The sequence below is a fragment of the Macrotis lagotis genome, chromosome 1 (genome assembly GCF_037893015.1).
Source record: "Macrotis lagotis isolate mMagLag1 chromosome 1, bilby.v1.9.chrom.fasta, whole genome shotgun sequence".
Classification (NCBI taxonomy): Eukaryota; Metazoa; Chordata; class Mammalia; order Peramelemorphia; family Peramelidae; genus Macrotis; species Macrotis lagotis.
This window is the reverse complement of record NC_133658.1, coordinates 429707586-429730148: the sequence shown is the minus strand read 5'-3', so window position 1 is coordinate 429730148 and position 22563 is coordinate 429707586. Positions and strand designations below refer to the sequence as shown.

The following is a 22563-nucleotide window of genomic DNA, read 5'->3' as shown; positions in this document are numbered from 1 at the left end:
AACAACTGATATGGAAAACAGACTTAGGAAAGATAATTTTAAAATTATTGCAATACCTGAAAGTCATGATCAGGAAAAGAGCCTTGACATCATTTTCAAAGAATTATTACAGGAAAATTGCCCCGATATTCTAGAAGCAGAGGGCAAAATAGAAATGGAGAGAATCCACCAATCCCCCTGAGAAAGAGATCCCAAAAAACCAACACCCAGGAATATTATAGCCAAGTTCCAGAACTCCCAAGTCAAAGAGAAAATATTACAAGCAGCCAGAAGGACACAGTTCAAATATCATGGAGCTGCAGTCAGGATCACACAGGACTTAGCAGCAACTACATTGGAGGCTCATAGGGCTTGGAATATAATATACCGGAAGGCAAAAGAGCTTAGAATGCAGCCAAGAATGAACTACCCAGCAAGGCTGAATGTCCTCTTCCAGGGAAAAACATGGACTTTCAATGAACCAGGGGAATTTCAAATGTTCCTTTTGGAATGGCCAGAGCTGAACAGAAGGTTTGATCTTCAGATACAGGACTCAGGTGAAGCATAGAGATTGGAGGAGAAGGGGAAAATATGATGAACTTCATGTATTCCTGCATAGAAAAATGACACTGATAATACTCATATGAACCTTCTCAGTTAATAGAGCATGTAGAGGGAGCTTTTATAGTTGAAGCACAGGAGAAAGCTGAATTCGAAGATAAAATATGGTGTAAAAATGGAGTCAATAGAAAAAAGGGAAATGTAATGGGAGAAAGAAAAAGGAGAGGGGGAATAGGCCAAGATATTTCATATAGTAAGATTTTTTTTTTTATTACAATGAACTGTTGTAATGATATGAAGCGGGGGAGGCAAGGGGGAATGAGGGAACCTTTGCTCTCATCAGAGGTGGCTAGGAGAGGAAACAGCATATATGCTCAATGGGGTATAGGCATCTGGAGTAAGAAGGAGGGGGAGCAGGGGGAAGAGGTGGGGATGTGAATAAAGGAGGAGAGGATGGGCCATGGGGGGGGAGAGTGGTCAGATATAACACATTTTCTTTTTTACTCTTGCAAGGGGCTGGGATTGGAAGGCCTGTCCGGGACCATAGGGCCAGGTCAATGCTAGGCCTAAGGGATGGTATGGGGGCTCAGGGCCTCTTGGCCCCAGGACCAGGGATCTGTCTGCTGTGCCACTCAGCTACCCTACAGCAGAGTCAGAGTGAAAGGAGAGAGAAAATATAGTACTTGGTAGTGGAGAAGTATGAATGGAGGGAGTTGCGATCAGCAATGGCAGCGTTGGAAAAATATAGAAGTAACTTTTGCGATGGACTTACCATAAAGAACATGATCCACCCGTGACAGAGTTGTTCGTGTTGGAACAAAGACTCAAGCACATTTTTTATTATTATTATTTGGGGGAGGGTACAGAGCAAATGGGGCTGGGTGGCCTGCCTGGGGCTGCATAGTAGGGTAATTGTTGGTTGTCTGAGGCCGGATTTGGACCCAGATGCTCCTGGCTCAAGGGCCAATGCTCTGTCCACCACCCAGCCACCCAGCCACCCCTACTATTATGACTATTTTATTTTATTTTGGGTCTTTTTTCTTCTTTTTGGTTTTTGCAGGGCAGTAGGGTTGGGGTGGCTTGCATGTCACACGGCTGGGTGATTGTTGGGTCTACGGGGCTGGATGTGGGCTCAGGTGCTCGTGGCTCCAGGGCTGGTGCTTCGTCCATTGTGCCACCTGGCCATACCTACAATTATTACTATTATTTTTTTAATTTTAATTTTTTTCTCTCCCCTTTACTTTATCGCTCAAGCAAGTCTATAGTTATAGGGGAGGGGTATTTCATTTACCCTTAAGAATATTTTATTAATGTAAAAAAACCATTTGTTCAAAGTGAGAATAAAAAAATAAAAAAAAGGGATATTTTACAGTTCTAAATTCCTAGATGTAATCTGCCAGATTGGTACCTAAGTATTTTATATATTTTGTTTAAATGGAATCTTTGTGTATCCTCTTCTGGGTTTTTGTTACTAATGTTGATAAATGCTGATGGCTTATGTATTTTATAGTCTGAAAGCCTGCTGAAGTTATTGTTATTATATGAAATTACATTATCTCTAGGGTTCCCTAAGAAAACCATCATATCATCTGCAAAAAATGATAAATTTGATTCCTCTTTACCTATGCTTATTCCCTCAACTTTGTTTTACTGCTATTGTTACCATTTCTAGGACCATATTAAATAGCATTGGTGATAAGGGACACACTTGATTACTGAGTTTACTGAAAAGGTCACTCAATTTATGCCCTTTACATATGCTATCTCTTGGTTTTCAATGGATACTGCTTACCTATATGAAGAGGTATATCTATTCCTATGCTCTTTTATCTTTTAAACAGGAAATGGTGCTATAACTTGTCAAGACTTTCCAGGACCTTTTGATATAGTAATCAAGATTTTGTGGATAAATTTTCTCAACATTGGACCAACCCTGAATTCCTGATATAAATTTAACCTAGTCACAGTATGATTTTTAGTTTTTTTATATGTAGACCCTTGGCTAGTATTATATTTGGTTAATGCTCATAAAGGATGTTGGTCTTCAGTTTTTGTCCTGTTTTTTTTTCTGAGACTTTAAATTTTTCCTTTAATTTGGACATTTTGTATTTTGTAAACATTCATCTTTTTCATTTAAGTTTAGTTCTAACACATCAAACAAAAGGTTCTAATTATCTTTATTTATACTGATGTTTTTTATCTTTGATAATTTTTTATTTATACTACTTTTTATCTTTAGCCTTCTCTTTAATAAAATTAGCTATTAATCCAGCTTTTAAAGGTTTTATTTAACTTTTTCCTTCCAATACTGTTAATTTTGGTACTTAATTGGGTTTTTCAAACATGTTAATTTGTATTTTTTAGTTGCATGCCCTATTCACTGATATGTTCCTTCTCTTGATGAAAAGAATTGAGAGACATTTATCTCCCCTTAATAACTACTTTGGATAGATTTTGAAAAATTAGATGTTATTTCATTATAGTTATCTATTGTTTCTATGATTTGCTTTTGGATCTATCAATTTTTAGAATTATCATTATTCTGGTTAATAGATGTTTGTTACCTTTAGGAAAAAAATATGAAAATCCACTTCTGCAGTACCTCATCCCCATGCTTAATTTTTCCTTAAAAGGTATTGAAACAGTGCTCAAGACTTGATGGCTCTGGAAAATGAAGAGTCAAGCAACTGATATCACTTCTTGGTTATTTGAATGAGCCATACAACAAAAGGCAGCTTTAAAGAAAATAGAAAAAGTAACTCAAGACAGGGGATATTCACAAGGCTGAATCAGCCTAAGATGTCCTTAATATTCCTGTTGCCTTCCAACCTCTTCTTACTTCACTATGGCCCCTTCAAGAATACCTTTGCGCCCTCTTTTCAGCATTCATTTTATGTATTATCTTCATCTGTTAGGAAATAAGCTTCTTCAGAGTAAGAACTCTTTTTTTTTTAATGCAAAGAACAGAAGAAAGGCCAGAATGAAATATAGCTAAGTGATTTATTATGATGATGTTTGTTCATTCTTGAATTTGACCATGACATGGGGGGTGGGGGGAAAGCTGTTGTTGCCATGAATCAGGACAAATAAAGATGGCCCTGGATGCTACGAAGTGTCTGAGGCTGGATTTGAACTCCATTCCTCCTGACTCCAAGGCCAGTACTCTATCCACTGTGCCATCAGGCTGTCCAGTTCCATTTACATATCCACCCACACACACACACACTGATATATTTATGAGGAAAAATAAATTTTAAGTTTTGCAGCTTTGTGTTCACTTTTTTTGATGAACTCTATTTTTAAGTATTAATTTTTTTTAGTGTTCTTGACCACATTGACTCCTAACCCAAAAGGCTGTAATGAAAGATTGTGATCATCTCCACCTCATCTCTCCTCTGACCTGTTAGTTATACTTCCTGTGGTCAAACTGTCATTGACCATGAAAGTGATTTTAAAGTACTCCTAAAAGTCAAGCTTTACCCTCACAGAGAAAGAAGTTAGCATCCTTAAGAAGATATTCTTAACTAAAACTCAGTATTTCAAAATTGAATCCACCAAGCTAGCATAATAGAAAGGGCACCAGTCATTTGGAATCAATAGACCTAGATTTGAATTTTAGTGCTACAATGACCCCAACAACTTTTCTGGGCAAGCTACATTGCTGTAAAATGAGGCTGTTGAAACTAGAGGATATGAGGTCTGTTCCAGTTTTAAAACCTATGTCTTTCACCCCAAACCCCTCCCTTTTCCCAACTTCCCTATTTCTGTTGATGGCATCGCCATCTTCACAGCCACCAAACCTGAGTAACACCATTAAGCTGTTCCCTTTCTCCCAACATTTTCTACCACATAAATCTCTTTTCTTCCTTCTTTGTCCTTTTCTCCAGAGTCTTAACTTTTCACCAATAGTCAAGGCAAGAGAACAATGAGTCAGGATCATATTACCAGCCAGGCAAAGAAAAGTAGAAACAGAAGTACTTGAGTAGGTCCAGTATACTTAGCCCAGCTCCTGGTCCCAATCACATATTGGCTAGGGAATCACTTGCCCCAAGTCTCCTGCGTACCCTAAGGTTGTCTCTGGGGTTTTTATTCCTCCTGTTTTATCAAATGTCATTAATGGAATTTGTGCCTCTTCTATTCTAAAAGGTTGTCAACCAAGCAAATAAAATTTCTCTCCCACCTCTTTAGGCACCAGATTAAAGTTCAAGTACTCTATCTCAATCACTGCTCTGAGAAGATTCAAGAGGGCAAGAAGATACATTATAAGAGTTAGAACTAAAAGGAAGCAGAGCTAATGAAATACCACTTCATTTTATAGAAGACAAAGAGGCACAATGAGGGAGTGATGGAGGCTCAAAATCAGTGCCTGTTTTTCATCTTTGGATCTCCAGCACCCTAACAATGTGCGTCAGAATTAACAAGTATCTCGAACTGAATTCTGGTTCTGCCACTGGTACAACTTGGCCTATATCACTTCCCTTCTCTGGACTCATTTCATAATTTATGATGTTTAGGGTAGATAAATGTGGAAAAGGCCCAGCTATTTGACTTTGCATTCTCTCTCTCTCTCTCTTGCCTAGTGTCAATATACCTTGTTCCCTACTATTAATATACCTAATACTCTCCCCAGAATACTCCCCAAAGTAAAGTTTTTTCTTTTGCTTAATAATTCTTTCTTCCTCTACTCACTCCTTTTGGCTGAAGAGCCCACCTCATAAGTTACTTAGAACTACTTAACTCATGTGGTTGGAAAGGTTCACATGATTTGTCTAGTCCAACCCTTGCCTGAAAAATACCCTCCTACAACATTCCAATAGTCATCCAATCTAGTTTTTGAGTGATAAGGGCTCCTAGATATTCTCCCAATGAGAGTTAGATAAAATTATATCCAAATTAATGAATAGTCTAACTTCTGCCTTGCCAACATCATTCCCAGTGTTACAGCCAAAAATATCTGGTCCTACAGTCTTCTTTGGCTGCAGAACAGATATTGGATATACTTACACAGAAATTCCTCTCCCACCCCCATCTCTCAAAATCAAGAATATGCTTCCCTTAATATTCTGGCTAATAAAACCCATATCTACTTTCCCTTCTAATCCCTATGCATTACCTCTTCATAGCATCCCTTAGCATAAATGAATGCTATTTCATGCTAATTCAAAAACTTGAATAGTTTTTACTGATCTCACTTCCCAGCCCTTATTTATCTTGAATTCAATTTTCATATAATTATCTAATACACAATGCCTACATCACCAGAAAACAAGCTTCTTGAGGGGAGACTTTCTTTTTTCTTGTCAATATATTGTTGGGCACAAAATAGGCAATAAATGCTTCAAAGACAAGATCAAGTATTAATCCCTTTTCTCTGGTCTTCCTTGGTTGAAACTGAACTCACCCTCTTCTATTCCTAGAGTACTTTGTCCAGTTCTCTCCTGGGGTTCTGAATGTACTTATTGTATCTCTCATACTGGATAGCAATCTCCAAGTCATATTATTCCTTTCTTTACTCCCCAGACCATTCTTGAGCTCTACCTAAAGAAATAAAAAATCTAGGAACCATCACAAATTAGTCTTGAGGGATCCAGGATTTGCCCTACAGGGACAGATAACTTTAGAAGAGCTAAACCATTAGTGATCCAAGACTTACCTCATTGTCTAATATCAAGTAACAAGGGAGTCATTCAAAGAAAGTTTTTTACTTCATAATTACTTCATAATTCTCCTGTATAATCTTTTAGTAGATATTAAGAGGCAAGAGAAATAACTAGATGTGACTTGTAGCAAAGAGGGTAATCTCACAGTTGCCAAAGGAAGACTAGGTTACTTCATACTCTCTTACAGAGCTGATAAGAGCTCTTGTCAGAACATATGAAAGAAGATAAATATGGATGTGAGGGGAAGGATTGCAAGAAGAACAATATAGGGTAGTGAGCCCAGGAAAGTTTCCAGGTTGTGAGAATATTTGTTATGACTTTTAAAAGGGGAGGTTTTATCATCTCTCTTTCAAAAACTGTATTTTTTAAATATTAAGAGTCACCATGAAGTCAAGAACAAGCTATGATAGACAATTTTATTATCTTTTGTGAAAGGATTACTTGATAGCCTGCTTTGGGCTAAAAACCTCCAAATCTCATAAAACATCCAACCTGTCATAAGAAGAAAGGCTCACATTGGCCCTTTCTCTCAAACATTTGGTTTTCTGAAAAACAGTATTAATGCTTAAATATGTTGTAACGTTAGTAAACTGGTTTTTGCTATTTTTACTAAGGGTTAGCCACAGGAGTTCACATGCTAAGGGTAGAGCTCATTAGTCAAAGGAAAAATAATAGGATATAGTACTTCAATTCCAAATATCTTCAAGGCAAAAGGAAATTAAATCAATAAGAGTCAGGTCTCACTGTTGTCATAATTACCATCTTAAAACTGATAAAATTTAACTCAACAGAAATCACCCCTTCATATGCCATTTATACATATGAAGGCTAATGTTTTACTAATATAATGTTAGTGAAGATGTGAATTGGTTCAATGATCCCATTACTGGGTTTATACCAACAAGATCAAAGACACACAAAAAAGGCTCTAAATATGAATACCTGTTATAGTACTTTTTGTGGTAGCAAAATAAAATTAATAACAAAGTAGATGATCATTAAGAAGGACACAGCAGAATACCCTGTGGTATATGAAATACCAGGAGAAAAAAAGAGTGAATGAATAGAGTGTATGAAATAATAATGCACAACAAAGAAAGTACAATCAGTACAAACACAATGACAAATGTAAATGGACAGGAATGTAAGCAGATTAATCAAAATGACCAATCTTGGAACTAGCTATAGAATGAAGCCTTACCCTGTTAGGTAGAGTTGTAAACATTTAACTGTTTCTGTCACAAGGTGGGGTTCAAATGTGGAGAAAGAAGAAAGGAAAAGCTACAGAAGGCATCAATAAAACTCTTTTAAGCTACTTCTTCATGATTTTAAAGCACGACAAAGTTCAGAGACTACCTTAGAAGAACTAAGTCAGGATTAGATTCAGGGGCACCAAAGCCTAGTCTATGGTTAATTTTGTTCATGATATATCACATTTTTTTCTCTCTTGTATCCTTCTGTCTATTCACTTTCATTCTGCCTTGTCTACACACATAAAATCTTTAATTATAAATACAGTGTACATACTATCTTGGTGTAGCTTTAAGCTTTATCAATTATAGAAGTGTAATGTGACAAAGAATTATTATAAATTTGAAAATGTGCGGTTTAAATTTTTCTTATATTTGTTTTTAATTTTAACAAGTTTAGTTTTTTAAATATTTTGTATATATTTATATACAGACAATGTATATTTATATATATAGTTTAGTATTTAATTTTAATAAAGTAGGATTCATTATGTATGAGTTTTGGGATGAAACTTTGTCAAACCAGTGATTTGAAAGATGACATCTTCTTGTTTGGTCACCTTATCTTCGTTATAAAGTTGGACGATTCACTAGCTCTTCTGGAACATACAGAATTCATTACCCATTCATGAATATAATGCAACTCACAACACCAAGGAACACCCTCATGTACAGGTTGAATGCACTAGAGCAATATATAGCACAAGACACAAACATGTAGAATTTTTAATAAGAAACATCAGTATTTTAAAAACAAATAATTAACCTCCTAATTTATGCCTTAGTAATTAAAGCTTAAAACTACACTAAACTCTTTGGGAAACCCTATATTTGTTTATCTATTTATACATATACAAGGTGGATACATAGATGTGTATGATTACATAGTTGTGTCTTATATTTTATAATGTTTTCACATACATTGTTACATAGCACTAATAAAGCCTTCTGTTTCAACATATGAATTTACCTGGTTAACTAGAGCACAAATGGGAAGGAATCCACTCCTCATTGGCCCAGGGATCCTTGGAAGTTAACCACCAATACCAGAAATGATTTGTAGATACCACTGCCTCTTTTGAGATTATAAAAAAGTTAGAGAGGGAGAAAAGAAAGATCGTCCTAACTCTCCAACCTTTAGCTTCAGTTATGCAAGGTTCTACAGGTTGAATAAATCTTTGCCCCAAATTTGAGTATCCTGGGATTCAGAGGTGGCTGTTACAACTTCAAACCTTATTTATTCTTTCTTGCTTGCTGTTATTAAACACTTGCCATCTGTGGTAAATCTTAGACTGTTCTTTCTTTGCCTAACCCTGAAAAAAAAGAAAAAGATAGCTAGACTAATGAAAACTCTTTAAACAGCCACTACCTGGCTCACATCAGCATGTGGATCACCAAGAATCAATGTCAAAATGCTACCTGAAATACGGGCCTAAGGTAGACAAATCCAAGGCAAATAACCATGCTCAAACCCACATTTCAGTTTTAGGCTCAACAAATATTCTGATTAAAAGGTTAAAAAAGGGAGCTAGTAGTGAGGTACTTTATGAACAATCTAATCTAACCTTCTAAGAACTGTGATGTATATTGACTCTTCATGAAACTGAATATAAGAAGAAAGTGGTTCAATCTGAAAAGAGGGACATGAAACTAACTGCTCTTCGATAGAGAGATTCTCTTTCTAATTAATCAAATGCCTTTACTAAAGAAATTTCAGAAATGAATGTGCATCAGGCAGAACCCAAACATATTTGATTTCTTTATCTCAGAGAAGGTATAAACCATGAGGACAAGAGGATTTAATAAAGGTCTGGTTAACAAGTAAAAATGTGCCAGCAAATTTCAAGCAACATTTTTCAAATTAACTACATCCTTGCCAATACCAAGAGCAAATCTAGAAACATATCAGTTTAGAACATTTCATTGGGGAGAGAGGCAGTTTTTACTCCATGTTTTATTACATCCATGGCTTGAAAAGGATTTATTTAATATCAGCAAACATTGCAAATCATAGAAAAAACTGAATTATGTAGAATTTCACAAATGAATTTTTCAATCTCCACTATAATTTCATTTACAATAAAAGATAATCAGAAAAACAAAGTTAACTTTCACCTTTCAATGGCTTAGCAAGTTTATAATGCTATGAACATTCATCACAATAAATGTGCTGAACAGGCCCAAAAGACATTAAAATATTACTTACAACAGCATTATTACAACATACTTTCTTTAAAATTCCAACATGTAATTTATCACTTCAAAAGCTATACAGCATTTCCATTATATTTGCAAACTTAACCTTATACATATTTTAAAATCTTGAAAAACTTTTTAAGCTGTCTAAAAGCACTTAACAAAATTGATAAAATCTACATAATGGAATAATACTATACAATCCAGTATAAATTTTCATCTTCAGAGAATATGACTGTAAACACTCATTATTATACAACATGCATAGACTATACTGACCTTCCTTCTTCTGAACTGTTACTGCAATTGTGCTTCACGATCAACAGAAAAAGCTCCACAAATCCAGGGAGTGGCTGAAAGATTGTAGGCAATTAGGCCCCTGCACGAGATCATCAGCATCAGACTAGCTAAAAACTACCTCAAGTCAATAAAGAGAACAGGGATTAATTTTGTTTTAAAAGCTTGAATCCTAGGTCATTCATCAATAGACTTTAAAACGGGGGAACTGAGAGGCTCTTATTTCTGGTTGGTGCCGTACATAGGGCCTTGGCTCAATTCAGGAGTCCATGGCTACCCTGGGTTCACCTAGAAGTGGCCCAGTGAGCTGTAATGCACTGTTTGGCTCATATTTGGTGTGCAATTATACCAACAGTATATCAGATATTTAGAAAGACAAATAAAGGGCACAGTTTAAATTTAAAGTGACAATGAGTATATTTAAGTGGTATAGGTTTATTTAAGAGAACTTTTTAAAGGACATTTTAAAAACTAGTTTGAACACCATGGTTAGAGTTTTAAAACCCAATGACCTTCTCTCTAGATTAGAGGCTTATGTGACCATTAAGGGATCCTCTGGGTTGAAAACTTACAAATAACTATCAGGAAATCAGTATTTTTATTGGTATGAACTTAATCAAGACACAACACAGTGGTTGTGATATATATACTATCTATGGCTCCTGTGGACCAGAGCATATATGGTAATTGTCCACAACTGATCAACTATTAAGCACAACTGAGGCATAGTCATTTCCTTGGTTAAGAGAGCTATATTACAAAATTGATCACTGTGTTTCAGGAACAGTTAACACAATATTCAAGTAACGAGGTGTTTAAATGGTTAAGTGAAAAAAAACTTTACCTAGTACTTTACACACCTATGAAAAATTAAATAAAACAAATGTAATTTACTTATGCATATGTAATACATTTTATATCTCTGAGGGATTCTAAACTAAAGTTAAACTATCATTTGCTTTAATGATACTATATTTTGCACAATAACTTATAATTAGGAGAAAAAAATTGCCATTTCCACAAAAATTTATATAATTATGACATTCACATTGATAATTTTAAAGAAAACAAAATTTAAGTGAACAATACATCTTCTGCAGTTATCATTGCAGACTTTCACATGTCTGAATGCCACCATTCGATGCATATTCTTGATCCATTAAAAGGGGTCTTAATATAAATAAGACCAAACTGCTCAGCTTCTAAAGCTAAGTGATTTCTTATTACATTTAAAACATCATTGCAAAGACAGTGTAATGAAAATCAAAGGTAAAAATACAGTGCTATCTTATGTATATATAGCTACAATGGCAGCAGTCAAGCAAAGATGGGTCACTTATTTTTTCCTTCTTTCTATCAAATGAATATTATATGCTATTTTTTATCCCTTAGGGAGAGTGCCAAAACTTAGCTGCTAGGAAACATAAATGATTGCTTGACAGGAATCTACTTCACTAAAGATTAAAGACCTATTCGCCATTCTAAATTACAAGCAATAGCACCTGGCTTTGAAAGCACTGTCATCAGGGACCATTTCTTAATCAGATTATCTGTGGTAAAATAAATGAGCTTTTTGACAAAGCCCAGAGAAAGTATGTGTTTGTTGCTTTGGAAAGATGTGCAAAATTGTCCCTTAATTTTCTTCCTTTCACTATCCCTGTCAATTCCCCACTTCAGCAACAGGCTGGCTGTTTTTTTTTTAAAAAGGTGATTATTCTAGTGTTGTTCTATTCTCACTGTCATCCTGCAAGAGCAACCAGTTACTGACCCTCTCATCTTCCTCCTCTAATTTCCTCAATAGCTTCCACTAGCAACACACAGACCTTGTGTAGGTACAAAAAGGAAAAGAAAATGTTCTTTTCTCTCTGACTTATGTACTTGAGCAATCTTTCTCCAGAAGCATTTCTAAAAATCTACAGTTCCCAGATGACCCTCTTCCTAAGTAGAGGATCAATTAGTTTAAAAAGCAAGGTGCACAGAGGGACTTAAAAGACATGTCCAATTTTAATTGCATATTTTAAATTCTTTTAAGAATAATGTTGTTCCTTAAAGCATCTGGCAAGCATTTTTGCTTTTGGTATTGAAAACAGAAACTAGAAATCAAATTTGATGATGCTAGGGAAAAGGTAATCATACCTAAAAAAAATGCAGGCTTGAATTTAACACAGATCTGAATCTGTGGCTTACTAGTTTGCTTCTCCTCCACCTTTGCATAATACAAGGTCTGGTTTAAAAAAAAATCTACTCTTTATGTTAGAGCCATGGTCAGACAAGTTTCAGTAGTCCAATCAAAAGGCATTATTCCATACCACAGTGGAATATAGTTCTTTTAATCAGTCCTGTTAGATCAAAAAGCTGACCAACCATTTTCTACACCCTACCCTTTGACCCATGAGTATTTTTGTTATCACTTATTGGTGCATAGGTGCAGAAAAGGGGTTATGATTAAGAAGCAAATTGTACAAAGAAGAAAGGGAAGTGCAGTGAGCTTTAACGAAATAGTGACCAGCCATTCGACCACTCACAAATAAGGAGAAATTCTAAACCTGTGCTCCTGTCAGGATCTATGGCAAGCATACTCATGCTTGCCACCCCACATATAAATACAATCATCTTTGGCAAGCAGCAAGCTTTAAGGAAAGGAGATGACATTGAAGCATAATAGTGATATGGATGCCAAATGTGAAAGGCACCAATTCCAAATGGATGAGCACCAGATAAAGTTGTTTGGATTCAATCTCTAGGGAGTACCAATAAAGGTAGAGAGTAGAATGTAGGAGGTGTGTCTGACCAGGGTTACAATACAAAATGATCAGTCTGATGGCATTTTACTCAACCAAACCTTGAAGCTACAGACCCCCAGGCTGGTCTGTTCACTATTAGTGAATTTTCCACCAAGACAGATCATCAAGGGTAGACTTAAAAGAGACACCTGCCATTAAACCATCACAGTCAAATAATTATAAACCATCATTAGGGCCTAAGTGGAAAAAACCAAGAATGGTATTGGAATGCTAAGCACTAAAAAGTCACGATGCAGTTTACAAACATAGATTTATGTTTTGAAAGGAAGCATGATGTCTCAGGGGTGGTCAGTCAACTCAAAAATGAATTGGAGGCTCTTCCTGGAAAGCTAAGAGTATCACTATTATAATTATAACACACACAAAGCAAAGATTACAGGCAATACAGAAATAGACCTTCTGAGCTGACTCTTCTCCCCCTTCCACCTTTCTGATTACTATTGAGGAGAGAAGCTCCTACTTATGGCGACAGTTCAAAAACAAACCCACAAGCTATGTGGGATGTGGCGATTCCCCCAGCAGGGACCGATGAAACAAAAAATCAAACTGGGAAGTGGAGGCAATGCAGAGGAATGAGCAAAGAATTAAGGCAGTTGCAGCACAGGACTGGAAGTGTTTGCCTTTTTTGGTAATAGCTGCTTGTCCACATAGGTATGATGCAGATGGCTGTCTGAGGTTCGGTAATACCTGATATCTTGGATAACAGTAGTTAATGCAAATTATTCTAAGCTACTCAAGTCTTTCATGAAGCGGATGCATATCTGACATCAAGAACAGATGTAGCCTGTAGAGGAGGAGAAAATCGAGTATTAGACAAAACAACTGAATGAACATCAACAGAAAAGAAGCAGTACAAACAAAAAGAATGTTAGATTTAAGAGACAGGAAACCAAGGTTTCCTGCTTACTGTATGTATCACCATGGATAAAAGCAATAAAGCTAATAGTTGATATAGTGTATTAGACTAGAGACCAAGGGATCAAGCAGTCCCTTCTGAACCTTGAAGGAAAATGACTTAAATTAAAACTGGGACTGATCCATTGTTCATTGTTTGGACAATTCTAAAAGACAGGTAGTATAATAGACTTTTCCCTCCTCCTATAGTATTTTTTTTCCCCACTAAGTAATTAGTTAGTGTCTGAGGCCAGATTTGAACTGGAACTCCAGGAACTCCTGACTTCAGGACCAGTGCTCTATCTACTATGCTACCAGCTGCATCAGTATTCTACTATTGACAACCTGGGCATGACCTACCCAAAGCAAAAAATTGTTTTGTCTACATCCACAAAAGGCAAAAGGATAGGCACTATAGGATAGAATTCTTTGTCTGAAGAAGCTTTTCTCCAGAAAGTGGAAATCTGAAAGCCTCAGATCTCTTGCCTTAGCCCTGATCATGGAAAGGCTCTAAGGGCAAATGAAATAGCTTTGAGCATTTACATGTAAACACATGTAAAATTTGAAAAATTGAGGGAATTAATACTATAATGGCAAGATAAAAGGAAATCTATCTTTGTTTTTAGTCACATAAGAAACAAGGATTTATTAAAAAAAAGACAATATTTAAAAATCAAATAAAATACACAATTACTACAATCATGTACATGAAGACAATATAGTCTTCAACAAATAGATAAAAATATAATGAATATTGGTATGAAACAATACTAAAAATGCTTCTTCCCAACAACTTAGGAAACTATAAAAGCATAATCTCAGATAATATGGGTCATAATCATTCTTTTATATTGTTTCAGGAGCTATATTTTATAAGTTGCTTTTGAGAATCTGGGTTTATCCTCTGTGACAAAGCCAAATTTGTCCATTTTTCTTAAAGAGAAGGAAAATATATTAGTTGTATCAAATACCAAGTAATTCCTGTTTGAACTTGGAAAGATGAGGTCAAATGCTCAAAACTATCTCCCTTCCACTGTAGGAATATTTTCAATCAAGTACAAGTTAGTGAACAATGAGGAAAAGATAGTCTAGATAAATTAGATTTGCTAAAATAATATTTTAAATTTATCATTCTGTTTTCAGTTATATTATATGATCATCACAATAATTCTTGAAGCAGGGCAAACAGGGATTGTTGTCCACTTAATACAGATGATGAAATTGAAGCTCTAAAGACACAATCTGAACAAATTTCAACAGCTACAAATTAGTTATTCTTCCAAAGCTAGTACTCTACAATCCACTACATTAATTCAAATAAATTATTTAAAATCATTTGATGTTTGGAAAAGCCAAGTAAATGAAATATAACCATAAAATAGGTTAAAACTACAACTCCCTGGCTCCTTAACTGTGAAATATATAGTACCAGGAGTGAACCAGACAATAAGTAACCTAGGGTTCTAATTCCAATTTTATCACTAATTAGTTGTATGATTTGAACCAATTCATTTTTCTTATCTGTAAAATGTCATGATTAAACTGGATTATTTCAAAGGCATTAACAGACTATTATATCCAATAATAATCTACACTGATCTTTTATAGCAGATTATATAAATATTATACTGAAAATGTTGGCATAGAGATAGTCATGACTCTCATGTTCAGGGTTCATTCTATTACATATCATACTATTTCAGTGGTAGAAAGAACACTGAACTGGGAGTGAGAAAACCTAAGTTTAAGGAGTACTGATCCCAAGAGTATGAATTTAGGCAAGTCACTTAACCTATGAGCTTTGGTTTCTTTTTTTTCAATTCATAAAAAACTGCTTTTCTCTCTCTCTCCCTTTCACCCATCAAAAATAAGACCAAAAGTGTAACTTTGCAGAGGCAACTGAGATCTACTGCTGGTTTCTGAAAAAGTGAGTAAAAATCACTTGGGAAAGTATTAACAATAGTCTAGTAAGGAAGAAATATCCTAACTAGCACAGATATGATAGGATTTGAAAGGAAAGGAAGGACTCAATTCTAATATAGCAGGGAAGTAAGTCTTAATAAGTACAATGGTATATAGTGTGACAGGAATGTATAGATGTATGGAAATTGAAGACAAGCATTTGTAGAGCCCCTACTACATACCAGCACCATGCCAAGTGCTTTACAAATTACCTCATTTGATCCACAGAACAATCTTGCAAGGTAGATGCTATTACTGCCATTTTATAATTAAGGAAACTGAGGCAAAAAGATATTGGGTGGCTTATCCAGTGTTACACAGTAAGTACCTAAGGACTACAGAGGTCATTGCAAAGTTACTACTACTTCATTCTGGGTTCAGGGGAGGACTTTTTGGAGCCAGATCTCCCCCCACTGTGAGAAATCAATCAATAAACCTTAGAAGCAGAACGGATGTGCCTACTATATAACAAGCACTACAAGTCTGACAGAAACATGTGACCTATAAAACAAAATAAATAAAATGTTTCTAACAAAATTAAAAAAAATAGATGTGACTTATACTAACTAGAAAAACTGAAAGATGATCAAAGATTGCCATAGAATCTACATCATATATTATTTACACAAAGGTGACTAAAAATTTATTGGAGGGTATATGAGTGGGAATACTTTTTTCTATAGTATGTACAAGATATCAAATTAGTGATACACTTAATTCACAAGTTAATGAGGAACATATTTTGCAACTGATGGATAAAAAATAATTTCTCCTGTCAAAATCATGAAAAAACATTAGAACAACTGACTTGATCATTTGTTGCCAAAGAAAAGAGTCAGATTTTAGGCTGCAGATTTACCTCCTCCTCTTCTTCAGGTATTTTAATGGGATTATCTGGGGACTTTATAGGTTTCTGGGTACTGGTTCCATTGGTTTCTTCTTTGCCATGTTCTGCTTCCCATTCCTGTAAGACTTCATCTATGTTGAAGCGACGTCGATAATTTACAAAAAAGTTTTTCACTTGAACTACTGATTTGTTTCCAATGACATCTGAGATCGCCTGAAAATCTCGGCCATATTTCCTGATTGCTGAAGAATTAAAAAAGTCATTTTATTTAGTGTCAAGAAAAATAATATTCTGTATCCCATCCACCTCCAACAGAGAATGTATAATACTAAGAGAAAACCCTTATAAAGGTGTTTCATACACTTTATTTATTTTGCATATTATTGTATAGGACCCACTAAAATGTAGCATTTAGATTCTTGAAGGCTAGACAAACTCCAGCAAGTCCTAAGAACTAAGGATAGCTTTGAATACCTTACTATCTGTCACCCAAGAATAAATCTAAATGAATTCAGAAAGGATCATAAATAGGAGTTTGGTAACCAATGCTAACTACTACTGATTTGATTCAATTGAATGAGTGCTCACTGATGAAATCACAAATTCATTTGGTGTTAAAATATCATTAGATGAAAACTTGAGAGGTAGTGGGTCTATCAAGTACTCTATGCTGATTACAAAAACCAGTGTGTGCTTACATCAAGCAAGAGAATAGCTTTCATACTGCCTAACCATTCATAACCAACATCTGACAATAGACTACCACAAGAACAACTTAAATTTGGCAAACTTTTATTAAGCAATTTCAATATATGAGGAGTGTTGCTGGGCACTGGAAGTAAAGAGAAAAAACAAAACAGTTCATGACTTCAATAAGCTTACTAAAATTGCTAAAGGGTAAAAGTTGTGAAATTCAAAACATGCACAGATAGATAAAAATAAGTTAGAACCAGGAGACATATATATACATACATAGATACTTGATTCTAGAGGGCCTAATGAAACCATCAAAATAAAGTATATAAAAAGTAAATTAAGGAGAAAATCTTAGGGAGTATCTATGATTAGGAGGTAGCATATGGACAGTAAGACAGAGAATGGAATGGGCAATGTGAGAGTGAAAAAGGGAAGAAAGCTCAAAATTTAAAAAGGCAGAACAAAAAATGTGAGGAGTGAGGGGTTTGCATTGGATTATTAACTTTTTGGGGGGGGGTTTTGCAAGGCAAATGGGGTGCCCAAGGCCACACAGCTAGATAATTATTAAGTGTCTGAGACCAGATTTGAACCCAGGTACTCCTGACTCCAAGGCCGGTGCTTTATCTACTACACCACCTAGTCGCCTCAGATTATTAACTTTTAAAGAAATAATTTTGGAGAAGAGGAATAGTGAAAAACAAGGTTATAAAAGTCAAAGAAAGAAAAAATTGGCAATTAAGAGGAAACAGTGAACAGACTTTTCCACAGGAATTTGTGGGAAAGGGCCTAAGGAGAAGGGAGAAAGGGAGAAATATCCAGAAGGAATCATAGTCATGATTAGCACGGTTGGCACTCTAGCAAAGGGCTAAATTTTCCTCAATGAAAATGTAGCCAAGTCCTAAGCTAAAAGTGAAAGGATGAAATGTCAGGTTTTAAGAAGAGAGGAAATAGTTTGGAAGAATATAAGAAGCATGATAGGGTCAATATTAATGCAAAATATTAATGGCAAAAAGACAAGGAATAAGGGGAGAAGGCAGCATATGGTTGAACTGATCAACTTATGAAGTTAAAACTGAATAGAGAAACTGAAAAGCAAGGTGTTAAGATCAGGAAAACAGGAAAGTAATATGATTTAGGTCACAGAAAAATAAATTTAAGGGGAGAGATGGAAAAACAAGAATTTATTATTAGAGAAGGGATCACTAACTCTGTGGGTAGTTGAAAAGGAATGATGGTAGTTAAGGAGATTGGTAAATGGGGAGTCAAAAATTATTTGAGAGGAATTAAACATATACAGAAACTCACAAATTTTAAGACAAGGGCAACATTAGGCTCAGACACAAATTCTTAAAAAAAGACAGTGTCCAGGACAGCAGTAGATTAAAACAATAAAAAATATCTGGTATACAGAGAAATAGCGAAACTTCCAAGGAGAGAATAGTGAAAGTTGGTGGCAGAAGGATTATAAGGTGGCATCAAAGAAAAGATTATTTTCAGGTTTTGCTAACTTAACCATTGTGGACTTTAGCAAAATAACTTCTTTGGGCATAAGTTTCCTGATTTGTAAACAGAGAGAGGTAGTTGCCTAGATGGTCTCTAAGATCCAAGCCAGTTCTATATATCTGTGATTTTATGATCTTGTCAAGCTGGTATATTAGGGGTGGTGTCAGGGAGATGTGTCTATTTCAAGGACACATGAAAAGCACACCTACTGGAGAGACACAAATATCTGTGAATTTAAGCTGAAGACAGGTAAGTAGTTAATATATATAATATATACCAATCCCAAATTAAATCTCAATTCAACAGTTCCAGGAATCAGTCAGGATGTGAAAGCTATTTTCTTTTTGGATTTGGTTATAAGTACAAAGATTCATAAGGAAACTAGTAGTTCTAATACCCATGCAGTCACACTAATGTTATTAAGTCAAATTTTATACATTACAAAGCAAAAGGAAAAAACAGAATTCCCTTCATACCTTGAACAGCAAGAAGTTGTTCTTCTGTAGTCCAACGTGCATTAAACTTCTGAATAACCTAAATGTAATCAGAATAAGTCATTATTAACCCTTTTATACTTGGAATTCTATGATGAACTATTTTCATTTTTTCTATTATCCTCCCCTCATCCCTCAAAAAAACTGATGGCTATGAATAAATGATTAAATATATATATATCAAATATGACAATTCTATTAAGGAAAAAAGTGAGTTTTACCTCTGGAAGTCTATATTGTTCTATTCCACCATCAAGTTTTTCTTTGAGAGCACTGTTTGTCTGTTTAATATTCTGAATCTGGAAGTAGAAAAAATTATTTATAAATGAACAAAAATAATAGCTAACATTTGTACAACACTCAAACATTTACCTAGTGCTGCCTCATAATACAACTTTGAAAATGTAAGTAAACACTAGACAAACTGAGGCAAGATTAGCTGACTTGAACCAGATATCTTCATTTACATTTCCAAGATGTGAATTCAATTCTTCTAAGTCTAGTGTTTTTTCCCCTTATACGTTATTTTTAAAATAAAGGCTAATGAAAATATTATGTTCATATTAGCAAACATCTCCAATTTATTTTATCTAGGAAAAATAAAGCACATGGGTGCTAATAGCATAAAAAAAAAGCTCAGAGGGGACAGCTAGGTGGTACAATGTTTAGAGCAAAGTACCTGAAGTTAGGAGGATCTGAATTCAAATAAGCTTCAGACACTTAATATTTACCTAGCTATGTGACTTTGGGCAAGTCATTTAACCCCATTGCCTTGCAAAAACTAAAAACCAAAAAAATCACTAGTACTACCTTCCACAAAATATTTGTGAGTGGACCAATGGATTGGTGTCATGGCACATGTCTGTAGTCCCTGCTGCTAGCTAGGCTGAGGTTGATGGATTGTTTAAGTTCAGTAGGACTAATGTTAAAGCTTCAAGAAAACTACAACTGCTGGGGGCAGCTAGGTGGTGCTGTGGATAGAGCACCAGTCCTGGAGTCAGGAGTACCTGAGTTCAAATCTGACCTCAGACACTTAATAATTACCTAGCTGTGTGGCCTTGGGCAAGCCACTTAACCCCACTGTCTTGCAAAACTAAAAAAACCTAAAAAGAACTAAAAAAAAAAAAGACTAAAATTGCTCAGGGTTCTGCACTTAGTCTGGTACTAACTTGATGAGACCTGGGAGCAGATGGCAAACAGGCTGCTTAAGTGGGTACAAACAAGCCCAGGTCAGAAAAAAATTAAAGATTAAAGCTTCTGTACTAAATAAAGTAAAAAAAAATTATATCAGTATGCCCATGGAATTATGGAACCAACATTACTGATAATGCTCAGTTCAAAGAAAATGGTTGTGACCAAAAGGAGAAATTAAACAAGCAAAACAAAATCTAATTCCAAGAAAATTTTTCCATCTCCAATAGAAAGACTCAAGGATCTGCATATAGTTCTAAAGTTTTTATCAATTTGTATGTAAAAAGATATAGATGAAATTTCTGAAATTTGCAGATGACATGAAATCAGATTGTATAACTGATAATGAAAAATAGTCAATAATAAAAAGATCTTAACTGATTAGTGGTATAATGATTCTACTTCAAGTTGTTGAAGGGCTTTCATTCAGAAGAGAGATTAGGCTTTTTTCTACTTCAACTTAAGGAGCACAAAATTCAGAGTGATGGCTAGTTGGAGAGAGGCAAATAAATTTAAGATTGATTTAAGGAAAAACTTCTTAATAATTAGATCAATCCAAAGATAAAATGGTCATTCTATTAGTGAAAAGGCTTTTTAATTTAACAGTCAAAATCATCCATTTTGTATTTTACTCTATTTTTTGTTTGGTCATAAATTTCTCCCCTTTCCATAGATCTGAACCCTTAGCTGTGAAATTGTTTCCCTTCTAATTTTTTTTATTATTTTTCCTTCTAATTTTGGCAGCATTAGTTTTTATTAGTGTAAAAACTAATTTAATATAGTCAAAATAAAATGGTTAAAAGTTAGTGAAGTCATTACTATGCTATAAGAAATGAGGAGCAGGATGATTAAAATTTGGAAAGATTTATATAACTGATACAAAATGAAATGTACAGAAGTAGGAGAATTCTATACACAATCACAGCAATACTATACAGTGAAGAACTATGAATGACTTAGCTATTTTCAGCAATATCAAAACAATTCTGGGGGGGGGGGGGGCGGCGGCAGAGCCAAGATGGGGACAAGAGAGGATCCTGTCTTAGGCTCTCTCATAAATCTTCGAAACTAAGCACTTTAACTAAAATTTCAAGAGACAGAACCCACAGAGGGACCCAGTAAGGCAGTTATCCTACTCAAGGTAACCTGGAAAAGAGCAGAAAGGCTCTGCTCCCTGGGGTTGGAGGGGCAGGGTGACCAGCCAGAGTGAAAGAACTTCAGCCTAACAGAGGCAGTCCCAGGGCTCTGGGAGCCTCGGCTCACAGCAGTGGGGGGTTTCCTGAGCTACGCCCCGGGGAGCACCAGGCACAAATTGGGGGAACAGCGGGGGACCTCTGCTAGAGAGAGCAGGTGAAGCCCAGCCTTCAGAGCACACAACAAGCAGCCAGCAGCACAGCCAGCTTGGCCAAAGCAGTCCAGATCCAGGAAACAGAAGCAGGTGGAGCCCTTAAGCAAAAGCCCCCAGGGCATGAGCCCATTGAGCTGAGGGAGGGGAGTGAAGAGAGACTGCAGAGCTCTGTCCTCTGCCCCTGGAACAGAATGCTGGGTTCTGACCACATTCAGATCCTGCTCGCAGTCTGCCCCCCCCAATAGAACAGCAGGCCCCTCCCCCACCTCAGGCCCGTGGCAGACGGGGGCACTTATGGTCATTCACAGACCAGGAGGGAGGACAGAACCTCACACACTGAGACTCTTGTGGGAGTGTCCCAAAAGCTCAGGAAGCACCCCCAAAACAGGCTTAGGCTGGGAAAATGAGCAAGCAGAGAAACAAGAGGAAGACCACTGAGAAATATTTTGCAAATGAGCCCAAGAAGGATCAAAATACTCAGTCTGAAGATAAGGAAGCACAAGCTCCTGCATCTAAAGACTCCAAGAAAAACAGAAATTGGGCTCAGGCTATGACAGAGCTCAAAAAAGACTTGGAAAATCAAATGAGGGAGTTAGAAGGAAAAACTGGGAAAAGAAAGGAGAGAGATGCAGGAAAAACATGAAAATGAAGTCAGCAGCTTAGTCAAGGAAATGCAAAAAAATGCTGAAGAAAATAGCATGCTAAAAACCAGCTTAGGTCAAATGGATAAAACAGTTCAAAAAGTTATGGAGGAGAAGAATGCTTTAAAAAGCAAAATTGGCCAGATGGAAAAAGAGATAAGAAATCTCTGAGGAAAACAAATCCTTCAGACAAAGAATAGAACTCAGGGAGATTGATGAATTTACGAGAAATCAGGACTC

General features: G+C 35.8%; 1 protein-coding gene across 2 annotated transcripts in view; it reads right to left on the bottom strand.

Moving 5' to 3' along the window:
* Positions 1 to 945: 945 nt before the first annotated feature.
* The window catches only part of RCOR1 (REST corepressor 1), a 128489-nt gene continuing 106871 nt past the window's right edge, over positions 946 to 22563 (bottom strand). The window contains exons 9-13 of one of the 2 annotated variants that reach the window (XR_012473836.1): positions 19365 to 19442; positions 19126 to 19183; positions 16463 to 16692; positions 9926 to 13531; positions 946 to 8763 (exon numbers count right to left, since the gene is read on the bottom strand). Coding sequence is in view for 1 of the 2 variants with exons in the window: in XM_074213153.1 (XP_074069254.1) it covers positions 13490 to 13531; positions 16463 to 16692; positions 19126 to 19183; positions 19365 to 19442 (408 nt within the window). In the remaining variant the exon portion in view is untranslated. Of the gene's footprint in view, positions 8764 to 9232; positions 13532 to 16462; positions 16693 to 19125; positions 19184 to 19364; positions 19443 to 22563 lie in introns of those variants that run through there. The other variant, XM_074213153.1, reaches the window with a different exon arrangement.